This window comes from Mobula birostris, chromosome 3 (genome assembly GCF_030028105.1).
Source record: "Mobula birostris isolate sMobBir1 chromosome 3, sMobBir1.hap1, whole genome shotgun sequence".
Lineage (NCBI taxonomy): Eukaryota > Metazoa > Chordata > Chondrichthyes > Myliobatiformes > Myliobatidae > Mobula > Mobula birostris.
This window is the reverse complement of record NC_092372.1, coordinates 67,008,710-67,033,576: the sequence shown is the minus strand read 5'-3', so window position 1 is coordinate 67,033,576 and position 24,867 is coordinate 67,008,710. Positions and strand designations below refer to the sequence as shown.

The following is a 24,867-nucleotide window of genomic DNA, read 5'->3' as shown; positions in this document are numbered from 1 at the left end:
TAGATTACTAATATCTGCTCCCTATACAAAATCATACTGCCAAGTTGTTGATCTATTCTGCTTCCTTCCTTTAAGGGGAAGGTTAAACCAGAAACTCAAACTGACAAACTATCATGTCACCAGAGCAGCGAAGGGACTGGTATTCTGTGATGAATGATACACCTCCTCATGAATTTGCAAACCACAAGTCAGGCGGGTGATGGAATTGAGTGCAGTCCCAGCACCATACAGAACAAAGCAGTCCACCTGCTTTGTTCTCACCATCCTAAGAGTCCCCTGATGCAACGTGTACCGTTCACAACTCTCATGACATTTACTCATACAAAGTGCTGGAGGAACTCAGCAACTCAGGCAGCATCTCGAAAAAGGAATAAACAGTCAACATTTCAGCACTGTTTATCCCCTTCCATAGGTGCTGCCTGACCTGCTGAGTTTCTCTAGCATTTTGTGTTTGCCACTCCGGATTTGCAGTATCTGGAGAATCTCGTGTTTACATTTACCGGTACTCACCTCTTTCACTCCTGTAGCAGCTCCCAGATATGCAAATATCATTATTAGGGACAAGGGAGCAGGTACACGGGAACACCCTTTTACAAGAATGCTTCCCAGTTGCCTTACCTTGGAAATATACTCCAATTCCTTCACCATCACTAGGTCCAGACCCAAGCTCCAATTCCCTATTCAACAACACTGCAGGAATACCCTTTGTTACTGAGCCTCGTCTGTTCATCTCTTCCTGTCTGTTGTGCTTCCATTTTTAACTCAATGATACTAATGTGTTTTAAGTTATATTTACCTCATAACTTTGCCTATTGTCTGAAGTAACCATCACTGTTGCTAAAACCCCTGTTTTGTAAGAAAAGATTTTCATATCGTAAATACTGTAGTTGCATGTGTATTTTCCCCTTGCTTTGTTATATACTTTTCATTTGTAAATGGTTCTCACAGAGTTTATAGCTGTGATTTTGCTATATTTTCTCTCCAAGTTGACTGATCCAGTACCTTGTGATTGCCTTCCACATTTCTGATTTTGTTGCAGGAAAGCTAAGCCACAGAGGCACAAGAGATCGCAAATGCTGCAATGTGGAGCTACATGAAAAATAATGGAGGAACGTAGTGGGTCAAGCAGCAGACTGCATTAAAACCTGTGTGGATGAGAGTGTGCCTACACAGACTTATTGTACATTCCCAAACCAAAAGCCACAGATGAACCAGGAGGTACATTGTCACTGTAGAGTAGATCTGTGGCATTCAAGTCTGGCGACCCAGGCTTGTACCAGAAAACCAAGTATGATTTGTGGAGGGCTATTTCAAGGGCGAAGAGACAATTTCAAATGAGGTTGGAGGCGACATTTGTTGCAGGGTTTGCAAGAAATTACTTCCGACAAAGTGAAACCCAATTGTATGAATGGCAGTGATGCTTCAATACCAGATGAACTCAACAACTTCTATGCCTGCTTTGAAAGGGAGAACACAACTACAACTGTGAAGATCCCTGCTGCACCTGATGACCCTGTGATCTCTGTCTCAGAGGCTGATGTTAGGCTGTCTTTAAAGAGAGAGAACCTTCGCAAGGCAGAAGGTCCCGATGGAGTACCTGGTAAGACTCTGAAAACCTGTGCCAACCAACTAGCGGGAGTATTCAGGGACATTTTCAACCTCTCACAGCTACAGGCAGAAGTTCCCACTTGCTTTAAAAAGGCAACAATTATACCAGTGCAAACAACAAATCTCTTACTAACTCTTCCTTTAGTTAGTCCTGATGAAGGGTCTCGGCCTGAAACGTCGACTGTACCTCTTCCTAGAGATGCTGCCTGGCCTCCTGCATTCACCAGCAACTTTGATGTGTGTTGCAATTATACCAGTGCCTAAGGATAATAATGTGGGCTGCCTTAATGACTATAGCCTGGTAGCACTCACATCGACAGTGATACTTTTATACTTTATAGTCGCCAAACAATTGGTACTAGAATGTACAATCATCACAGCGATATTTGATTCTGTGCTTCACACTCCCTGGGTTACAAATATTAAATATTAAAAATAGTTAAAATTAGTAAGTATTAAAAATTTAAATTATAAATCATAAATATTAAATAGAAAAATGGGAAGTAAGGTAGTGCAAAAAAAAACCAAGAGGCAGGTCCAGATATTTGGAGGGTACGGCCCAGATCCAGCTCAGGATCTGTTCAGCCGTCTTATCACAGTTGGAAAGAAGCTGTTCCCAAATCTGGCCGTATGAGTCTTCAAGCTCCTGAGCCTTCTCCCGGAGGGAAGAGGGACGAAAAGTGTGTTGGCTGGGTGGTTCGTGTCCTTGATTATCCTGGCAGCACTGCTCCGACAGCGTGCAGTTTAAAGTGAGTCCAAGGATGGAAGATTGGTTTCTGTGATGTGCTGCGCCATGTTCACGATCTTCTGCAGCTTCTTTCGGTCTTGGACAGGACAACTTCCATACCAGGTTGTGATGCACCCTAGAAGAATGCTTTCTATGGTGCATCTATAAAAATTAGTGAGGGTTTTAGGGGACAGGCCAAATTTCTTTAGTTTTCTCAGGAAGTAAAGGCACTGGTGGGCCTTCTTGGCAGTGAACTCTGCTTGGTTGGACCAAGTCAGGTCATTTGTGATATTGACTCTGAGGAACTTGAAGCTTTTGACCTGTTCCACTTGCGCACCACAGATGTAAATTGGGTAGTGCGATCCGCTACTCCTTCTGAAGTCAACAACCAATTCCTTCGCCTTGCTGACGTTGAGGGATAGGTTATTGTCTTCGCACCATCCCACCAGGTTCTTAATTTCCTCTCTGTACTCAAACTCATTATTACCTGAGATACGCCTACAATTGTTGGGTCATCAGCAAACTTATATATTGAGTTCGATGGAAACTTGGCTACACAATCATGGGTGTACAGTGAGTACAGCAGGGGGCTGAGTACACAGCCTTGTCGGGCACTGGTGCTCAGAGTGATTGTAGAGGAGAGCTTGTCCCCTATTCTTACAGCCTGGGCCCTGTCTGTGAGGAAGCTGAAGATCCAGCTGCAGATCTGAGTGCTAAGTCCCAGGTTCCGGAGCTTAGGAATCAGTTTATTTGGAATGATGGTATTAAAGGCAGAGCTGTAGTCAATGAAAAGGATCCTTACGTATGTGTCTTTATCCTCCAGGTGTTCTAAGGAGGAATGTAGGGCCAGAGAGATGGCATCTGCCGTTGACCTGTTGCTCCGGTAGGCGAATTGCAAAGCGTCGAGGTTGACCGGTAGGCTGTGGTTGATATGTGCCATAACCAGTCTCTTGAAGCACTTCATAGCAATTGATATCAGAGCCACAGGTCAATAGACATTCAGGCATGCCACCTTGCTCTTCTTCGGCACTGGGATTATCGTTGCCTTCTTAAAACACGAGGGGATCTTAGACTGAAGCAAGGAGCAGCTGAAGATATCAGCAAACACTCCAGCTAGCATGCTTGCACAGGCCCGGAGGACCTGTCCTGGGACGCCATCTGGGCCCTTCGCCTTCCTTGGATTTATCTTCAGGAAGGCCCTTCTAACGTCCTCCTCGATGACGATAAATCTTGATGCCACCAGAAGCGCCACAGTTATTGATATTCCCAGCTGTTCCTCTGCACCCAGTGATCTCATTTAGACCCTCCCATAGTCTACTGGCATCCCTCTGGTTAGCCTGGGCTTCCAACTTGGCTGGATATTGCCTCTTGGCGCCCTTAATGGCTTTTTGGAGTTCACGCCTGGATTCTGTGTAGCGACTGGTATCCCTGGACCTCAAAGCCGCAGCTCTAGCCTTTAAAAGGGACGTGACCTCATAATTCATCCAAGGTTTCCGGTTAGAGAATACCCGGATCGTCTTGCGAGACACATAAGAAATGCTTTGAGAGGTTGGTCATGACTAGACTGAACTCTTGCCTCAGCAAAGACCTGGACCCATTGCAAATTTGCCTTTTGCCACAATAGGTCAATGGCACATGCAATCTCAATGGCCCTTCACTACTTTAGACCACCTGGACAACACAAACATCTATGTCAGGATGCTGTTCATCGACTGTAGCACAGCATTTAATACCATCATTCCTACAATCCTGATTAAGAAGTTGTAGAACCTGGGCCTCTGTACCTCCCTCTGCAATTGGATCCTTGACTTCCTAAATGGAAGACCACAATCTGTGCAGATTGGTGATAATATCTTCTCCTCACTGACGATCAACACTGGCGCACCTCAGGGGTGTGTGCTTAGCCCATTGCCCTACTCTCTGCATACACATGACTGTGTGGCTAGACATAGCTCAAATATCATCTATAAGTTTGCTGATGATACAACTATTGTTGGTGGAATCTCAGGTAGCGATGAGAGGGCATACAGGAGTAAGATACTGTATGCCAACTAGTGGAGTGGTGCCACAGCAACAAGCTGGCGCTCAACGTCAGTAAGTCAGGAGCTGATTGTGGACTTCAGGAAGGGTAAGACGAAGGAACACATACCGACCCTCACAGAGGTATCAGAAGAGGAGACAGTGAGCAGTTTCAAGTTCCTGCGTGTCAAGATCTCTGAGGATCTAACCTGGTCCCAACATATCGATGTAGTTTTAAGGAAGGCAAGACAGCGACTATACTTCATTAGGAGTTTGAAGAGATTTGGCATGTCAACAAATACACTCAGAGACTTCTATAGATGTACTGTGGAGAGCATTCTGACAGGCTGCTTCACTGGTCTGGTATGGGGGGAGAGGGCTACTGCACAGGACCGAAAGAAGCTGCAGAGGGTTAGAAATTTAGTCAGCTCCATCTTGGATACTAGCCTACAAAGTACCCAGGACATCTTCAAGGAGAGGTGTCTCAGAAAGGCAGCATCCATTATGAAGGACCTCTAGCACCCAGGGCATGCCCTTTTCTCACTGTTATCATCAGGAAGGAGGTACAGAAGCCAGAAGGCACACACTCAGCGATTCAGGAACAGCTTCTTCCCCTCTACCATCCGATTCCTAAATGGACGTTGAACCCTTGGACACTACCTCACTTTTTAAAATATATACACTATTTCTGTGTTTTGCACGTTTTTTAATCTATTCAATATATGTATACAGCAATGGATTTACTAATATATTTATTATTTTTTCCTCTTCTATATTATGTATTGCATTGAACTGCTGCTGCTAAAGTTAACAAATTTCATGTCACATGCCAGTGATAATAAACCTGATGCTGATTTATGGAGGGCATGGATTTGAGTCTGGCCCAATCCAGACCAAGGGTCTCAACTGAAATGTCAACTGTCTATTTTCCTCCACAAAGTTTCTTCAGTGTCTTTTTTGCGTAAGCTACATAGAGCTTTGCTAGTTATTTTCCTAAAGGTTAATGTGCAGTCACATTAGTAAAAAGATTTTATTTATTCAACACACACAAAATGTGAGAGGAACTAAAGAAGTCAGGCAGTATCTGTGGAGGGAAATAAACCGTCAACATTTTGGGCAAAGACACTCTCATCAGGAATAGAAAGAAAGGGGAGATAAGCCAGAATATGGTGAGGCTGGGGAAAGAGTACAAGCTGACAGTTCCTATCCCCTCCCAGACTCTTCATTCCCCCTTCCCCACCTTCCTTTCCACTCATCTGGTCTCACCTATCACTTGCATCTTGTACTCCTTCTCCCTCTCCCCACCTCTTTATTCTGGCTTCTGCTCAATGCTTTCCAGTCCTGATGAAGTGTCTTGGCACAAACCGTCGACTGTTTATTCCCTTCCATAGATGCCGCCTGATTTGTGTTCCTCCAGCATTTTGCGTGTGTTGCTCAATATTCCCAGCATCTACAGAACTTATGTTATTACTTGTTCACAAGTTTTTCCAATTTCCCTTAACACTGAAAAAATAGTCTCCATCAGAAGTCTATTTTGAATGTTATATTACAAAACATTTGCTCTATGAAACTGCAAATAATAAAATGCACTACTCAAGAAAACATGGTTGCAAAATAATCTGTTTTTATAGTAGTTGTTAAACTATATTCTCTTTAAAGGGACTGAATAGCTTTAGTATGGTCTTGAAATGATGACTAAATAAATAATACAAGATTTCAGAGTTCAATATTTTCAGCAATAGGCATACAGGGTAGAAAGAATAGCTTTTACCACCATAAAACAAAATCTTGTTACAAATTTGTTCTGAGTGCACTTCCTGGAGGGAATGTGAATGAAATCAAGGCAGAAGCTAATCTACCCATGCCAAGAACATATTGTCTTGATCTGGTTGGGCACATTTCTATTTCTAGGAAGAATATTGTTCAACTTGGGGAGTTGCCAAATACTTATAAATGAAGCAGTCTTAATCAGTATGGGGCATTGGTATAACCATTGCTTCTTTACACCAAGCCTTCTTTGTGACAGGAGATTAACATAATTGGGAAAAGCCCACAGAGGCAGCTAATTCCACAATCCTGCAGTCATGAGGAGAATGACAATTGTAGACAATTGGGACACTGTAGTCCCAATTTCCGAAAATCCATCCTTGTGACCACACTTCCACATTTGAGATCCAAAATTATTCAACGCAGAGCGAGCATTCAAAATGGAAACTAGCCGTCAAATATTGATTGGAACAGAGAAATAATTTTCACCTAAGTGATAACAGCCAAAGGCTTAAGAATAGATCTTTGAAACACTTGCAGTCAAATGTCATGTGGGACATTTTGCCTAACTTGATTATAAAGTTCCAATTCATTTCCATTTCTTTATACGGCCAAATGTTGTCAAGAAAGCTTTCTTTCAATCTGTTAATTATTTCTTTGTTTACAATTATCAAGTACAATATTCTTCTCGTTGTCATTTTTACAAGTAGCTGTTTTACAATTTCTTTCAATTGTTTTTAGTCCAAGTTGATGTTATTTTATTTTAAAGAATTTAATTGTTGAGGACAGAATCATTTCCTGCTACCCTTTCAATTACTTGATTTATTTTGACAACTTTATCAAGTAGGATATATGTAAGTTAAATAAGACAACCTTGCTTGAGCAATCACCACTGAAAGGATCATTCAAGGAGTCATATTCATCAATTTTCATGGTAAATAGAACGTAATGGAGAAAAGTGTAAAGGTATCCACTGTGGTAGAAAAAATGAGCAAGGAAAGCATCTTGTGAACTTCTGTTCTGGTGTTATAACATTTTTAAATGGTCCTTTTGTATGACAAAATGGGCTCCTGACCGCACTATCGATCTTGGCATGGCCTTGCACTTTATTGCCTGCCTGCACTTTACTTTAACGCTACATTCTGCAATATGCACTGCTTTTCCCTTGTACTAGCACAATATACTAGATGATGTACTGATCTGTATGGAAGGCATGCAAACAAAGTTTTTTCAATGTTATTTGTGACAATAGACCAATTTGCCAATGTATTTCTCTCAAGATTCTTTATCCTGGTGAAGTTCATCTCTTCTCTCAACATTGCTCACTGCCTTCTCAGGATGCTGAGTATTCCCTTAAGAGAAGAGTATCAGTACTGTTTGGGTACAATAGAAGTTTAGAGCCAAAATTACTTCTATTGATTCATCATGTAACCCAGTATCTGAACGAGATCTGCAGCATCAGCTGCGACTCTATCCAGTACATCACAAGCATATCCTTCCACACCATTGGCAGTATCTCCAGGAAGCACTGCCTCATCACTAGAGTTTAGGGACATTAGCCTGAAAGCACGTACAACCAGGCAGAAGCACAGCTTTGATCCTGTGGTTATAAAACTAATTAACAGGTCCTTAGCACGGTAAGATGGAGGCTTGACCTCACATACTATCTCATTATGACTTTGCACCTCACTGTCGACCTGCACTGCACTCTCTCAGTAACTGTAATACTCTATTCTGCACTCTGTTAATGTTTTACCTTCTACTGCCTCAATGCACTGCTGTAATTAATTGATCTGTAAGAACAGTATGCACGTTTTTTAAAAACTGTTCTCTGCCAATGTGACAATAATAAACCAATTTACTATGACTATCTTGCACTAAAATGGACTTTGTTTTGTTTGTTCTAATTGTGTTCTTCCTTTTAAAAGTTGTGTTTAACATGCTTAATTTGTTTCTCTTGTGAATGCTGCATTTATGATGCCACGTTCCTGTGATGCTGCTGCAGAAATTTTTCATTGCACCTGTGCATACGTGAACTTGTACATTTAACAATAAACTCAACTTTGATTCATGGTTGATTTGACTAGCAGCTACAAACAAGAGAAAATCTGCAGATGTTGGACATCCAAGTAACACACACAAAATGCTGGAGGAACTCAGCAGGTAAGGGCAGCATCTATGCAAAAGAGTACCATCGAAGTTTTGGCCAAGTCCCTTCGGCAGGACTGGAGAAAAAAGGATGAGGAGTCATAAGAAGGCGGGGGAGGGGAGGAAGAATCGCAAGGTTATAGGTGAAACTAAAAGTGGGAGGGGTGAGGTACAGAGCTGGGAAGTTGATTGGTGAAAGAGATACAGCGTGGGCGAAGGGGGAATCTGACAGGAGAGGACAGAAGGCCATGGAAGAATGAAAAGGAGGAGCACCAGAGGGAGGTAATGGGCAGGTAAGGAGATGAGATGAAAGAGGGAAATGGAAATGGTGAATGGTGAAGGTGGGTGGCCATTACCAGAAGCTTGAGAAATCAATGTTCATGCCATCAGGTTGGAGGCTACCCAGACAGAATACAAGGTGTTCTTCCTCGAACCTGAGTGTGGCCTCATTGCGACAGTTGAGGAGGCGCCCATACAAATTTGTTTTTTATTATTATTTGGGGTCTGATGAATGATCCATCATCCAAAACTTTGACTGCTTCTCTTTTCACAGACGCTGCCTGACTCACTTTCTTGCACTTCTCATTTTCATTTTCTTTTCTCATCACACAATTTAAGATACCTCATTACCATTAACAGCTCATTACACAGGCCAATAGCATGTGCTGATAAATGCCCTCACTAATCCATTTTGACACATCCTAAAGTCTCACTTCCTTTATTCTCCATATATCTTCACCGCCCTACTGAAAATCTACCTGCACCCCTCTTTCCCAGTTTTGACGAAAGGTACAGACCCAAAGCCTCGACTCTTTCCACAGATGTTGCTTTTCCAGCACTTTTTGTTTTTACTTCAGATTTCCAGCAATTGCAGTTGGTTTTCATTTGCAGTGAATTCTTGTTCAAAAGAAGCCAAACGCATTCCAAATGCCACAAGAAAGAATCAAGGGATAAAGTAAAAGACTCCTCTGGTTTCCACCAGGGTAGTAAATAGCATGCTGAAATCACTCCTCATCAATGCAAGTTATTCCCTGAGTGAAAAGCACAGAAATTAACACGAGCATAAATACATTCACAATATTTATTGTGAATGTACTTATGCTCAAGTTTAAATGTGAAGGAGACAGAGAGCTTAGTAACATGGCAACGTGACAACAATTTTTCCCTCAAGGGCAAAACAAACGATAAAGTACCCTATTGCAAGGCTTATTGAGAAAGTAAGGAGGCATGGGATCCAAGGGGACATTGCTTTGTGGATTCAGAACTGGCTTGCCCACAGAAGGCAAAGAGTGGTTGTAGATGGGTCATTTTCTGCATGGAGGTCGGTGACCAGTGGTGTGCCTCAGGGATCTGTTCTGGGACCCTTACCCTTCATGAATTTTATAAATGACCTGGATGAGGAAGTGGAGGAATAGGTTAGAAAATTTGCTGATGACACAAAGGTTGGAGGTGTTGTGGATAGTGTGGAGGGCTGTCAGAGGTTACAGCGGGACATTGATAGGATGCAAAACTGGGCTGAGAAGTGGCAGATGGAGTTCAACCCAGATAAGTGTGAAGTGGTTCATTTTGGTAGGTCAAATATGATGGCAGAATATAGTATTAATGGTAAGATTCTTGGCAGTGTGGGGGATCAGAGGGATCTTGGGGTCCGAGTCCATAGGACGCTCAAAGCAGCTGCGAAGGTTGACTCTGTGGTTAAGAAGGCATATGGTGTATTGGCCTCCATCAATCGTGGAATTGAATTTAGGAGCCGAGAGGGAATGTTGCAGCTATATAGGACCCTGGTCAGACCCAACTTGGAGTACTGTGCTCAGTTCTGGTCACCTCACTACAGGAAGGTGGAAACTATAGAAAGGGTGCAGAGGAGATTTACAAGGATGTTGCCTGGATTGGGGAGCATGCCTTATGAAAACAGGTTGAGTGAACTCGGCCTTTTCTCCTTGGAGCGACGGAGGACGAGAGGTGACCTGATAGAGGTGTACAAGACGATGAGGGGCATTGATTGTGTGGATAGTCTGAGGCTTTTTTCCCAGGGCTGAAATAGTTGCCACAAGAGGACACAGGTTTAAGGTGCTTAGAAGTAGGTACAGAGGAGATGTAAGGGGTAAGTTTTTTACTCAGAGTGGTGAGTGTGTGGAATGGGTTGCTGGCAACGGTGGTGGAGGTGGATACGATATGGTCTTTTAAGAGACTTTTGGATAGGTACATGGAGCTTAGAAAAATAGAGGGCTGTAGGTAAGCCTAGTAATTTCTAAGGTAGGGACATGTTTGGCACAACTTTGTGGGCCGAAGGGCCTGTATTGTGCTGTAGACTTTCTATGTTTCTATGGTCATTGACTTCAGGTAATGGAGCAATGGACATGCTAATATTTTCATCAACGGAGCAGAAGACAGTTTCTGAGGTCTTCTGCAAGGTAGGCAATTGCTGTGAATTTGACCCAGTAATGATAAGGGAAGGGTGACATATTCCCAAGATGGTCTGCAACATTACAGGGCATTTTAAGATGATAATGCTCCCCACACCTGTTAACTTCATCTCCAGGTTTTCTAGGTTAATTATTTGAAGTTGCCCTTAAAAGGCAGCTGGCTGATTTGATGCTGGTCATCTTGTAGACAGCATTCGAAGCAACTGCAAGGCACTGGAATCAGAGCGAATTGACATTATTGCTGGAAGAGTGCCTAAGGGTGCTGTTCTGGGGCAGCAGCAAAGCAGACACATGGCATATCATAAACACATGCCGGTAACCTTGAGCAACACACAACCTGCTGGAGGGGCTCAGCAGGTCAGGCGAAATCTACTGAGAGGAATAAACAGTCAACGTTTCCGGTGGAGACACTTCATCAGGATTGGAGAGGAAGAGAGTGGAAGCCATAATGTGGTGGTAGGGGGAGGGGAATGAGTACAAGCTGGCAGGTGAGGGGGAAGGTGGGTGAGGAAAGAAACTGGGAGGTAAGTAGTAGAAGAGATAAAAGGCTGAAGGAGGAGGAACCAAAGAGGAGAGGACAGTGGACACAGAAGAAAGGGAAGGAGGAGGGGCACCAGAAAGAGGAAATGGACAGGTGAGAAGGGAACCAGAATGGGGAATGGGAAAAAGAGGGAAGAAAGGGACAGGAGTGAAATTATCAGAAGTTAGAGAAATTGATTTTCATGCCATCAGATCGGTGGCTCCTCAGACAGAATATGAGATGTTGCTCAGTCAACTAGTGTGTCGTCTTCATCATGGTGGTAGAAGGGTCATGGTCAGAATAGGGATGGGAATTCCAATTGAAATGGGTGGCCACTAAGAAATCCAGCATTTTGTGGCGGATGGAGTGAAGGTGCTCTAAAAAAGCAGTCCCCTATTCTAAGTCGGTTCTCACCAATGCAGAGGCCATTGCACCAGGAGCACCAGATACAATACACCACTCCAACAGACTCCAGGTGAAATGTCCCCTCACCTGGAAGGACTGTTTGGGGCCCTAATTATTCCTGCTATGTTATTTGCTGAAGGATACCTCGTTCTTGATTTAATCTTGTATTTATAGTATGAGTGTGACCAGCCCAACTAACTTTCCAGTTGATATTGATTCTCAGGTTTTTATTGATCAGGTTGCAGCAATAACAATGGTGTTGAATTTAAAGGGGAGTTAGTTGTTGTCGGAAACCATTATTGCAAGGTGCCTTCATAACAAACATGTCAGATGTCATGTGTACATCCATGCCTGAATGTTGTCAATACTGGCATGCATGCAGGCACAGACTGCTTCATTTTGAGGAACTCAGCTTCCTGGTATCATCATCAATCATTCAAACTCCTTAAGTTACAATGGAGGGAACGTTATTGGTGAAGCAGCTGGGGATGGTTAGATGCGGGATCTGATTTGGGAATGTTCTGTAAATATTGTCCATAAGGCTTAAGTTATCACTTAGTATGAACAGATCTTTGTTCGTAATTTAAAAAATGAGTTGCTGGAGGAATTCTAAATGAGTCAAAATAAAGGGCTTCAACCTGAAATGTTGACTGTCCATGTTTGTCTACAAATGTTGCTAAACTCACTGAGTTCTTCTTGCAGCTTCTTTTTTTTGCCCCAAATTCCAGCATATGCCATCTCTTCCTTTGTGTCCCCTGTTCTTTGTGATCAACTTGCCTCAGTGGAGGGCATGTTTCTGGATTCCCACTGCCTTCAACTTTATTTGGGCTCCTTGGGACTCAATCACGTCATAACGTATCAACCAACCATGCTCCATTATAGACACAGTAAGCCCCAAAAAGAAACATTTTATGAACATGTCACAAATGGAGAATTATTTATCATGGATCTTTGCTACTTACTGTGGTCCAGGACGAGGTTTCCAAACCAGCTTTTAAACAAACAGTAATTACCACAAACTGTGGAGAGAAAGAAATAAATGGCAAGTGACATTGCATCATAAGTAAAATTCTATCAGTGAATCTTGTCTTTGCTATGGTTTGCAATTGCTGAGAATCATAGGTTTAAAAAAATCCTCTGAAGATAATTAACTGCTGAGTTAGCGCACGCATTTTAATAGGTTGTGAATTTTTAGAAGGGAGTTCAATCTGCAAGGAACAAGCAAATGAATGTATACAGATGGCTCAGAAGATATCCTCTTTGGGATGGGGAAGTGTTTCCAAGGTCCACAGCTCACTTACATTCCTTTTGGCTTCTTTGGAAGTCCAAGTACTTACCAACAACTCAATACAGTTCAATACCTGAACCATTTAATTTAGATTCTACTGCTACAGCCACAACGGAGTGTTTCCTGCAGTCTTATTGATTTGTTCAGATTTATCTGTCTTAAGGTTGGTAGCTTGACATCACATGGCATTTCAGCATCTAGTACTGCATCTGGCACCACTGACCCTGACGGGACATCTCTTTCCAGCTTTTTAAATAAACAGATGCCTTGCATTTTACAGACGAGGCAGAAGTATTGGAGACTCAGTGCAGCTAGGATTTTAGACAGGTTGGGCTCCACTCACTGGCCTCCCACTCATGTTGTGACAGATGGCTTACAGCACCCCTACAGGTTTTCCATGCACCCTTCTTGTAAAACTGCAGCATCTGAGCTTACTCTTCTAAACTCACGTTCAAATCTAAAGGTAGCTCGTTCCTTTAGAAAGCTAAATATTTCAACCTTCAGTGAAATGAATGAAATTGGTTAAGATCTCCTGAGTACACTGCCAATATTTCTGTTTCAGATGTGGTAGTAATTCTTCTCCTGAGACTGGTCCGACTCATTTCCAACCTGCCCCTGCTGTTTTTTTTTGTATTCAGTAGCAGGAAACACAAGAGAGATGAATTTTCAACTAATATATCAAAGCTTATGAGTCTGATTGAGGAGGTTGGGAGCTATACTAGAAATATTAATAACACACTCCATCTAGTTACTAAATGACATTCATTTACCACTGATTTTGTTTAAACAGCTCTGCGCTAAAGAAAAACAATACAACTTATTTAAACAAGTATTTTAATCCAGATAAACAGAAAAATCCAAATAAAATTCACACTATTATAAACTGCCAGTTATGAAGCAACATTCAAATTAGACATTATTAGTGCTTTGATTAACTGTGTTTGCCCGGTCTTTAAATGGACACATGGAGACTTTTGTCCTGCCTGCAGAATTTCTTTTGCTCTGATGGTTCTGCATCATTGGAGTGGTTGCTGTGTTGGGTTTAAGATGCTTATCTGAAAAGTAATCATAATTGTCTGAATCTACTCCAACAGCCAGCACTTTGTGTAACCTTAGAGCACATAGCCTCCTCAATAGCCAACATCATTCACCTTTGAGGGATGGATTCTCATTACATCAGCCGGTAAATGACCTCAGTAACTCCTGCTGCTGTACATTTTTTTTGGCAGTCCTTTTAGCCGATCTTTCAAAACTTTCATCTGTTTTATGGGGTAAAATGGACTAAGTGCAAAATGGATACTGAGACGTGGGATGACATTTTATGGTGCTGGGAGGATAACAGTTCATGGTCTCTTAAATTTCACAGCAGTCAGTCAAAATATCTAACCTCTCATTAATATCTTCCCTTTGTGATTCCCAGAATATTACTCTACCAAGGTGCCCTATTGTGGCTTCAACCCATTGTGAACAACTTTTTTTGTTACTGTACTTGACTTTAGTCCTCAGGTTTCAACTGTTCCACCTCTGATAATATAATCTCTTAAACGTTGGATGCTCTCAGTTGCATTCAGCATATTGTCATTATTGTTTGAAGCTACAGAGATGAATGAAGTTCCAAAACTCTCATTTGCCGTTCCGCTCTAACTTTGTTCGCCGGTCTCCTGTGTGGAACCTTATTGAAGATGTCTGAAAGTTCAATATTTCCCCCCATTCATGAAATTAGACACATTGTCAAAAAGCTTAATAGATTAGTCAAACATTATTTTTACCTTTATAAATCCACAGCGACACTTCTCAATTATGTTATTATTTTCAGAGTGTCCTGATAAATCACTTTTCTTTTTGTAGCTTCCTGCATTTTGTAATGGTCAAAGTCAGGATAACAGGCCAGTAATGCCCTATTTTCTCCTTTCCTTTCCTTTCATAAATAATGGGGTCACATTTGCTACCTTCCAACTTTCAGAAGACTATGGAACTTTGGAAGATGATAACTAGAGAATCCACCATTACAACTACATTTCTACAAACTCTGGGATGTACTCATCAGGCCCTTCAGATTTACCCGTTTTCAGGATCATTAACTTCAAATAATTAATTAATACATTACTTAAGAGGAAGACAGCTTTGGTTGAACATCTGCATGCAATAATCTTCAGAAGGCCAATTCCCTTCTGCATATAGCAGAACTTCACCAGCTACTTGTATCACTTTCAATAGAAGCACAGCATTGTGATGTCAAGGCAAGGTACAGTTACAAACATTTCTATTTCACAGCTGCCTGGACTATTCATGTGATCAAATCAAGCTCACACCAATACTGCCTGGTTTCACTAATTCTCCTTTCCCAATGATCTGGCGCACAAATGTGAAAAGACTGACCCCGTTTTACAGTTTTGCAAGTCTGTGATATCATTTTCCCTAGCCAAGTCTCCATTCCCTGCTTCTTTGAGAGTGATACCTGTTGTCCCACAGGAACCAGGGCCAAATGGCAGCTGGTGTGGGATGAAAGGGATACTGCCCCACAGTTCAATGCAAAATCCTGAATATCATCACTGACAACTGAGATTCAACAAACCCATGCTGCTACATGTTGTTAATCCAATACCAACATTCTTTAACGACAATCCACAATCTTACCCTCCTCACAAGTACGAATGATATAAGCTAGATGGCAACCATGCTATTCTTTGCTACATTATAGTCGCCTTAACATTAAGGTACCTCAGTGCAGTGTCACGGCAGTGTAGTGGTTAGCACGATGCTACTACTCCTCAGGGTGTTGGAGCTCAGAGTTCAATACCAGTGTCTTTTGTAAGGAGTTTGTATGTCCTCCCTGTGGATTACGTGGGTTTCCTCTGGGTGCTCTGAGTTCCTCCCACAGTCCAAAGCTATTAATTGTTCACTGTAAATTGCTCCATGGTTAGGGAAGGGTTAAATTGGGGTTGCTGCTGCTACGGCTTTATCGCTACATAAATAAGTAAAGTTATATTTAGTTCCTCCAGCCCTGAACCAGAATAGTCTGTAGAAACTCTGGAGGCACACTTCAGGTCACTGGAAGAGTATTCCTATACAGTTTGGCCAGAGTTTTCTATTCTTTACTGCATGATACAGAATACCCTGCCTAAAGGACAATTGTGGTATGAGCAGCATTGAATGAGACTACTGCTCTTTCCAAATTAAATGTAGGAATAAGAGGAACTTTCTCAAAGTTTTTACACATTCCAAAACACACATTTAAAGCAAACTCTCATTCCACCACCATACAACATTCTGGTTCCTTCCTCCAAGGTGTTCACTCCATCTGGTATGGGAGCAGCCAAGCATCAGACTGGAAGTCCCTACAAAGGACTGTGAGAACAGCTGAGAGGATATTAGGGGTCTCCCTAGCACCCATCTGGGACATTTATCAGGAACGCTGTGTACACAGGGCCCTTAGTATTATCAAAGATCCCACCGATCCAGCTGGCATCCTCTTCAAATTTCTACCATCAGGCAGCAGACTACAATACATAAAGACAAGAATGGTCAGGATGGGAAACACAAACATAAGGAATTCTGCGGAGTCTGGAGTTTCAAGCAACACACACAAAAGTTGCTGGTGAACGCAGCAGGCCAGGCAGCATCTCTAGGAAGAGGTACAGTCGACGTTTCGGGCCGAGGCCCTTCGTCAGGACTAACTGAAAGAAGAGCTAGTAAGAGATTTGAAAGTGGGAGGGGGAAGGGGAGGGGGAGATCCAAAATGATAGGAGAAGACAGGAGGGGGAGGGATGGAGCCAAGAGCTGGACAGTTGACTGGCAAAAGGGATATGAGAGGATCATGGGACAGGAGGCCTAGGGAGAAAGAAAAGGGGGAGGCAGGGGAAAAAGCCCAGAGGATGGGCAAGGGGTATAGTGAGAGGGACAGAGGGAGAAAAAGAATGTGTGTATATAAATAAATAACGGATGGGGTACGAGGGGGAGGTGGGGCATTAGCAGAAGTTTGAGAAGTCAATGTTCATGCCATCAGGTTGGAGGCTATCCAGACGGAATATAAGGTGTTGTTCCTCCAACCTGAGTGTGGCTTCATCTTTACAGTAGAGGAGGCCATGGATAGACATATCAGAATGGGAATGGGACGTGTAATTAATAAGTGTGGCCACTGGGAGATCCTGCTGATGGGAAACAGTTTCTTCCCTCAGGCTTTGGGCTTCTGAACTCCCTGCTGCATCGTATTCAAAGTGTCACTGGTTAATCTGTTCTGTACCTGACAATGGAAGTACAGCAGGCTGTGAAGAAAGCTAATGGCATGCTGGCCTTCATAACAAGGGAAATTGAGTATAAGAGCGAAGAGGTCCTTCTGCAGCTGTACAGGGCCCTGGTGAGACCACACCTGGAGTACTGTGTGCAGTTTTGGTCTCCAAATTTGAGGAAGGACATTCTTGCTATTGAGGGAGTGCAGTGTAGGTTCACAAGGTTACTTCCCGGGATGGCGGGACTGTCATATGTCAAAAGATTGGAGCGACTGGGCTTATATACTCTGGAATTTAGAAGGCTGAGAGGGGATCTTATTGAAATATATAAGATTATTAAGGGATTGGACACGCTGGAAGCAGGAAGCATGTTCCCGCTGATGGGTGAGTCCAGAACCAGAGGTCACAGTTTAAGAATAAGGGGTAGGCCATTTAGAACGGAGTTGAGGAAAAACTTTTTCACCCAGAGAGTGGTGGATGTATGGAATGCTCTGTCCCAGAAGGCTGTGGAGGCCAAGTCTCTGGATGCTTTCAAGAAAGAGATGGATAGAGCTCTTAAACATAGTGGAATCAAAGGTTATGGGGATAAGGCAGGAACTGGATACTGATTGTGGATGATCAGCCATGATCACAGTGAATGGCGGTGCTGGCTCGAAGGGCTGAATGGCCTACTCCTGCACCTATTGTCTAATATTTAATTTATACACTTTAGTTTGTTTATTTATATGTAATTCACCTGCAGATTTTATCCTTACTTTCCCAAGTTATTGTGCTTTATATGTGTGTTATGTGTACTACTGTACTTTACACCCTGGTCCAGAGAAATGTTGCAACACACACAAAAAATGCTGGTGAACACAACAGGCCAGGCAGCATCTATAGGAAGAGGTACAGTCGACGTTTCGGACTGAGACCCTTCATCAGGACTAACTGAAAGGCTTACTATCTCTTTTTTTCAGTTAGTCCTGATGAAGGGTCTTGGCCAGAAACGTCGACTGTACCTCTTCCTATAGATGCTGCCTGGCCTGCTGCATTCACCAGCATTTTTTGTGTGTGTTGCTTGAATTTCCAGCATCTGCAGATTTTCTCGTGTTTCCGGAGAAATGTTGTCTCATTTGATGTATATAGTTAAATGACAATAAACTTGATTTGACATACCACATTTAAGCCTATACCTATACTAATAATTCTTCATAGAGATGCACATGTAATATTTTCTATTGCTTTCCACCTCCTCCCCTCAAATCTGTGCTGATTGTGAATACTCTTCTAAAACAAGCCTTCTCATCTGAGATTTCTCTTCCACAGATGCTGCTTTACTGGTTGAATCCTAGCAGTATTTCTTTTTTTGTTTCAGATTCCAACATTTGCAGTATTATTTGTTCACCAATCGGTCAGAGTACTCTCAGTGGTGATGAGATTTGTTTTATCCCAGACAGGACCACTGATTAAAGGTTAGCTTTATTTGTCACATGTACATTAAAACATGCAATGAAATGTGTTCTTTGTGTCAACGACCAACATAAACAGAGGATTCTGCTGGGGGCAACCAGCAGGTGGTGCCACACTTCTGCTGCCAACATAGCATGCCCGCAACTCGCTAACCCTAACCGCACTTCTTTTAGAATGTGGGAGGAAACCAGAGCAGGTGGAGGAAACCCACGTAGGCACAGGGAGAACATGCACACTCCTTACAGGCAGTAGCGGAAATTTAACCCTGATCAGTAGTCGCCAGTACCGTAAAGTGTGCTAACCATTATGCTACCCAGCTGTCCCTCCCCCCCCCCCGAAAAAATGCCTGGTAACCAGTGTGATTCATGTCTCCAGGAACCAAAGCTCTTCCTGTTTCTCTTTTGCTGAAGGACTAAAAGTTGCTAAAATCTATTAATAAAGGAAGTGGTTGCAGGTATTTGGAAAAATCATAATGGAGTTAGGCAGTGCCAATATGAATTCATGAAAAGATAATCCTATTTCATAAATCTGATTTCTTTGATTCTAACTAGCAGAGTAGTTGAGAGGAGTCAGTTGATATGCTATGTTTGGAAAATCTTTGAGAATGTGCAATGTGAAAGGTTTTACAAGAGGCACATAGAACAGCGTGGCAGTGTCATTGCACATAAATTACCGAGAGTTCACTCGTAGTACAAGAAGCAAAAAGGGAAGCAAGTACAAGATTACAGACTTCTTACATGTGGCCCTGGTGTGACAGCAGCAAGAACATTATGAGCAGGTCAGTCACACTTCTCAAAGATGTAGAAATTTATGTGCCATGAAGCCTTTGCTCATTAGGTTGTTTCATGGTGTTGTGGGGGGAGGGGTGGTTGCTTTGATCTATAAAAGGCTCATCAAACGGATCCTCTCCTCTCTTGATCTGAGATGAATGAGAGATGATCTCATTGAAATGTATAAAATGGTTACTGGGGTTGACAGAGTAGATGCAGGAATGATGTTTACTCTGGCTGTACTGCCTAGAATCACCACCAGTCAGTCTCAAGAATTCAAGACTGAAATGAAAACATTTTTTTCCACCTTTTGGGTAATGAATGTTTGGAATTTTCTACCCAAGAAGCTTTGGAGCTAAGTTGCTGAATATATTCAAAACAGATATTGATAGGTTTTTGGATACTGAAATACAGAGATAGCAGAAATACAAAAGACTACAGATGTTAGAATCCGGAGCAACACACAAACCTTTGGATGAACTCAGTGGATTAGTTGGCACCTATGGAGGGAAATGCATGGTTGATATTTTGGGTCAAGACCCTTCATCTGGATTGGTGGGGTCAAGATGAAGGGTCTTAATCCGAAGTAACGAATATCCATTTCCTTTCAGAAATATCACGGTTAGTGCAGGAAAGTGGCACCAAAGTAGAAGATTTACCATGATCACGTTGTATGGTGGAACAGGCATAAGGAACTGAATAGCCTGTCACTGGTTCTATTCCTTACGTTCTTATGAAGTATGGCGCACAGGTGTCACAGTCAGCACAATCCACATTGCTGCTGTACAGAAAAGGTCAGTGTCCAGTAGATACAATGCTCAGGTAAGCTCTCACAAAAAATTAATCACATATGGATTTTGTGTTCTTGACAAGCAGAGTGAACAAAACTTTAAATCTTTAGCATACTTTCTATGTATGATCCAATCCCTTCCCTCAAAAACAATATCATCTTTCTGGGTATAAACCACAGAAGACTGTTTTGCAGCTGAAAGCTCAAGTATTCCTTTCAGTGGAAGTCATTAAATGACAACCTGGAGATCTGGAACTGAGAGGATTTTTGGCGTTAGGTCATTGGAATGAATGTTGTTCCACTCATTGCACTACTTGTTTGTTCAACCAGCACCAAGCCCACAATCTCCTCTCCAGTTCTCTAGACTTCATTTTCTGCTCATTCACCTGCAGCATCAATATGTTTTTCTCAGCTGTTATGCTGCTTACAGGCTTCCTTCTTAGTGATTTAACCAGCGTTTGACGTTGGTTGAATTTCATGCCAATAATTAGCTTTTGGATGCTGGACATACGGCACATGTAATAGTGAATAGCTGTATCCTCAAGGATTGAGAAGAATAAATATGTATAAACAATGAAAAATATGGAAACTAACCATATATATATATATATATATATATATATATATATATGCACATTTCTGAACATTAACTGAACTTGGGAAGGTATAAATTATCCAACATTTATTAATAAAATCCATAATTCTCATGACATCTGCACATCTTTCAATTTGCAAATCTAGTATTTAATCAGCTGGGGACCATCTCATTGCTGCAGTTATAATTTTCTGTGATTGTGATCCTCCAATGGCAGCATAACATATCTTGCATCCTTTTGACACTGTTGCATTTGTTTTTCCTGGTAATCTGCCAAATGTCTTTTGTATTCAAAGTGAACTCTGCTGGGAAATATGGCTCATGGCACACTTTGTAGACCTTAAAAATGAAAGATCTTTTTCTACAATCATTTCCACACTGGATGCTCTGTTCGGGAAATCCGGGCTTCCATGGCACTTGTAATTCTTTCCCAAACTCTCTGATCTATAGTGGTGACTTTATTTTTTTGGCTCTGGTTACATTTAGTTTTAGAAAATGAAGGATTAAGTACTGGAAGTGTTGGAAAAATTTAATTGAAATAGATATTTATCTTACTGCATAGGATCCTGACATTAGTGGTTATTTTTCATAACAAGTCACTGTATGTAAAATATTTGGAAATGGTTGAGGTAAGATAAGGCAAGAAATTATAGAAAACCTACAAAAAAGGTTAAGGATGTTAGTAAATTCAACACAAAAGAAAAATGGCTTGAAAGTTGGAAATCACACACTTTATTCTGCTACTTAAAACAGCTCAGGCGAGGCTCAAGTCTGGTGCTAAAAATATGACAAGGCTGAAAAAAATTACAATGGGAAATAAAGAACTAATATACTTAAAACTGAATAAAACAGCAAATATTAAGGCTGAGACAAAGGGGAACTGAAGATAAAGCAGCTAAAAGAGTGAGACATGGCTTTGATGGATGGAATAGTCTTCTGCCTTCGTTGAAGGGTAATATAACTCCCTTTCCTTGTAATTGAATTGGTGTAAAAATGTCTCAGCTGACTTTATGACACCCTAACTTGAATTTACTGTTTTCTCAGTTCTTAATTAGCAGCAAAGCTCAGTTATAAGGCACTTTGTAATACTTTTCAATGACCATGATGATTTCACTTCAAGAGAGTTTCACCAAGGCAGCACAAACAGTTAATTTGTTTTTAATTTAATTTTGTGTATTTATTCATGAAGTATGAAGAAGCATTTTGAATTCAAGAGCAGAAATGTCAAAATTAATTGTTGAATGATATGAAAATGTTTTTAGGTGATGAGTATCTATGGACTTACTGTGTAAACCATATTTCCTAGTAGCAGGCAGCCAGGCGTCTTTCCATTTTCAAATACAGTGTCTGCAGGAAGCAAAAACACTAACATGAGTTCAATAGTTCAAACTATTAGTTGCTGAAAGCTCCAAGAAATAATCCCACATCTGCTAGTCATATCGCAGCAGCAGATTTTTCAAAGTTAATGTATGAGTGATTTTTAAAAGAACTAGTTTATTGTGGGTAACTGTTCCTCCAGGATTATTCTAACAAAGATATAATAGCAGCAGAAATTTTTTTTTGAAACATCACTGTGCTCTGGGGTACATCTAGTGCACTACACATAACTAATATCCTTCCAAACTTTCAAAGTAAATTAGAAGAATGATTTTGGAAAATTTAGGCCAGGTGTTTTGACATCTACTGTGGGAGAAAAATTGAGAGTAGATTTCATGAGCAGCAAGCTGAGAACACTTTGTGAACATAAGAACAATAATTCTAAACAAAAGGGTTCTATATACCCGAGCCAAAACATTAATTGAGAGTTTTATGCTGCAATAAATGAAATGGATGATATTAATGTGAATGGGATTATTTATTGTATAATCAAGGTGACTCTTGGAATGACAGACAAGTTTCAAGTTACATCCTGGATAATGTATATATATATATAAAAACATATACAAACACATTACAAACAGCAGCAGTCAATGGAAACTGTTCCATATGGACAGTTGTAATTAAAATAATTGCAAAGTTCTGCTGCTGGGAATTCTGATAAGCCACTGGAAGATTATCCAAGTTTGTAAAGGAGTGATATATAAAGTTTTCAAAGCATAGGCTAAATTACTACAAACTGTAGAACATATTGAAGGAAGGCTGGGGAAAAACTCCAAGTGCAATGGTTCCCCCAAATAGTTGGATGTACCAAAGTTACAACAGGGGAAACCAGAATGCTGGGAATTTGAAGAATCCTAGATACTGCAGTCTACATTACTACAATAATAAGGTCCCATTTCTTATCTGCACCATGACGATGTTCTAACATAATGCTGCGGTGGTGTTAACATTGCTAAAACATTTGAGTATAGTCTGCACATCAGAGGCTTTATATATTCACCTTTTCCCTCTTTAATCACTTAAAAGCTTCATAGTTTGCCAACATAAGAAATCACTCTGCACGGAAGCACATTGGAAAAATTTGCAGTCTCAGCAAGTACTCACATATTCAATCATATCTATTCTTTACAATCTCAGAAAAATAACTCAAGGCACTATGAATAAAATAATCAAGTACAGTTACTGTGAAGGATGCAAACTCCTACACACAACCAGATTCCTTGTATAGTAAGATGAAGAACAGCCAGTCTTTTGACAATCAAAGAGAGACTGGGAGAATTCCTGCTTTTCTATGAACAACACCATGAGATCCAAACCCCTTGAGAAAGGCTAACACAATTTTGACTCAACACCTCATCTCAAAGAACACATCTGGCAGGGCAGCACAACCTTCTTACTGAACTGCAGCATTAAACTAGTTTATCTGTTCTAATACTGTTATAGCAACTAACTGAGGCATTTTACCTGTAAAATTGATTAATCTATACACATACGATATTTAGACAGTGAAAACAAAATGTAAAATGGTCAAGTGATGCGGAGAAATGCTTACAGGGCTGCTTTAAGTTGGTGGACTACACAATATTCAGGGATTCATCTTGAATCTGAATGAATACGCCACCGTTGTCAACGACTTTATCAAGAACTGTGTGGATGAGTGTGTGCCTTTAAGAACATAATGGACATACCCAAACCAAAAGCAGTGGATAAACCAGGAGATTTGCAGTCTCTTGAGAGTTTGATCTATGCCATTCAAGACTAAGGACGCAGAACTATACAGGAAGTCCAGGTATGACCTATGGAAGGGTATTTTAAGAGCAAACAAACAATTCCTATTGAAGTTCGAGACAGAATCGGATGCACATCAGCTTTGGCAGTGTTTGCAGGCCATTACTTCCTACAAGGCAAAACCTAACATCATGATGGCTGGGATGTTTCAATCACAGATGAGCTCAACACCTTTAATGCACACTTTGAAAGGAATCAGAATCAGAATCAGGTTTATTATCACCAACGTGTGTCGTGAAATTTGTTAACTTAGCAGTAGCAGTTCAATGCAATACATAATATAGAAGGAAAAAAAACCAAAAAAACCCTAAAAAAATAATAATAAATAAGTAAATCAATTACACTATATATACATATATTGACCAGGTTAAAAATCATGCAAAAAACAGAAATATTATATATTTAAAAAGTGAGGTAATGTTCAAGGGTTCAATGTCCATTTAGGAATCGGATGGCAGAGGAGAAGAAGCTGACCCTGAATCGCTGAGTGTGTGCCTTTAGGTTTTTGTACTTCCTGCTTGATGCTAACAGTGAAAAGGGCATACCCTGGGTGCTGGAGGTCCTCAATAATCGACGCTGCTTTTCTGAGACACCGCTCCTTGAAGATGTCCTGGTTACTTTGTAGGCTAGTACCCAATATGGAGCCGACTAAATTTACAACCCTCTGCAGCTTATTTTGGTCCTGTGCAATAGCCCTCCAATACCAGACAGTGATGCAGCCTGTCAGAATACTTTCCACGGTACATCTATAGAAGTTTTTCAGTGTATCTGTTGACATACCAAATCTCTTCAAACTCCTAATGAAGTATAACCGCTGTCTTGCCTTCTTTATAACTGCATCGATATGTTGGGACCATGTTAGATCCTCAGAGATCTTGACACCTAGGAACTTGCAACTGCTCAGTCTCTCCACTTCTGATCCCTCTATGAGGATTGGTATGTGTTCCTTCTTCTT

General features: G+C 41.3%; 1 protein-coding gene across 5 annotated transcripts in view; it reads right to left on the bottom strand.

Annotated features, from left to right (window-relative positions):
• Positions 1 to 24,867, bottom strand: part of atp8a1 (ATPase phospholipid transporting 8A1) — a 363,676-nt gene that overhangs the window by 28,162 nt on the left and 310,647 nt on the right. For all 5 annotated transcript variants that reach the window (XM_072252785.1, XM_072252787.1, XM_072252786.1 and 2 more), the window contains 2 exons: positions 22,030 to 22,091; positions 12,583 to 12,639 (listed from right to left, as the gene is read on the bottom strand). In XM_072252785.1, coding sequence (XP_072108886.1) covers positions 12,583 to 12,639; positions 22,030 to 22,091 — 119 coding nt within the window. The remainder of the gene's footprint in view (positions 1 to 12,582; positions 12,640 to 22,029; positions 22,092 to 24,867) is intronic.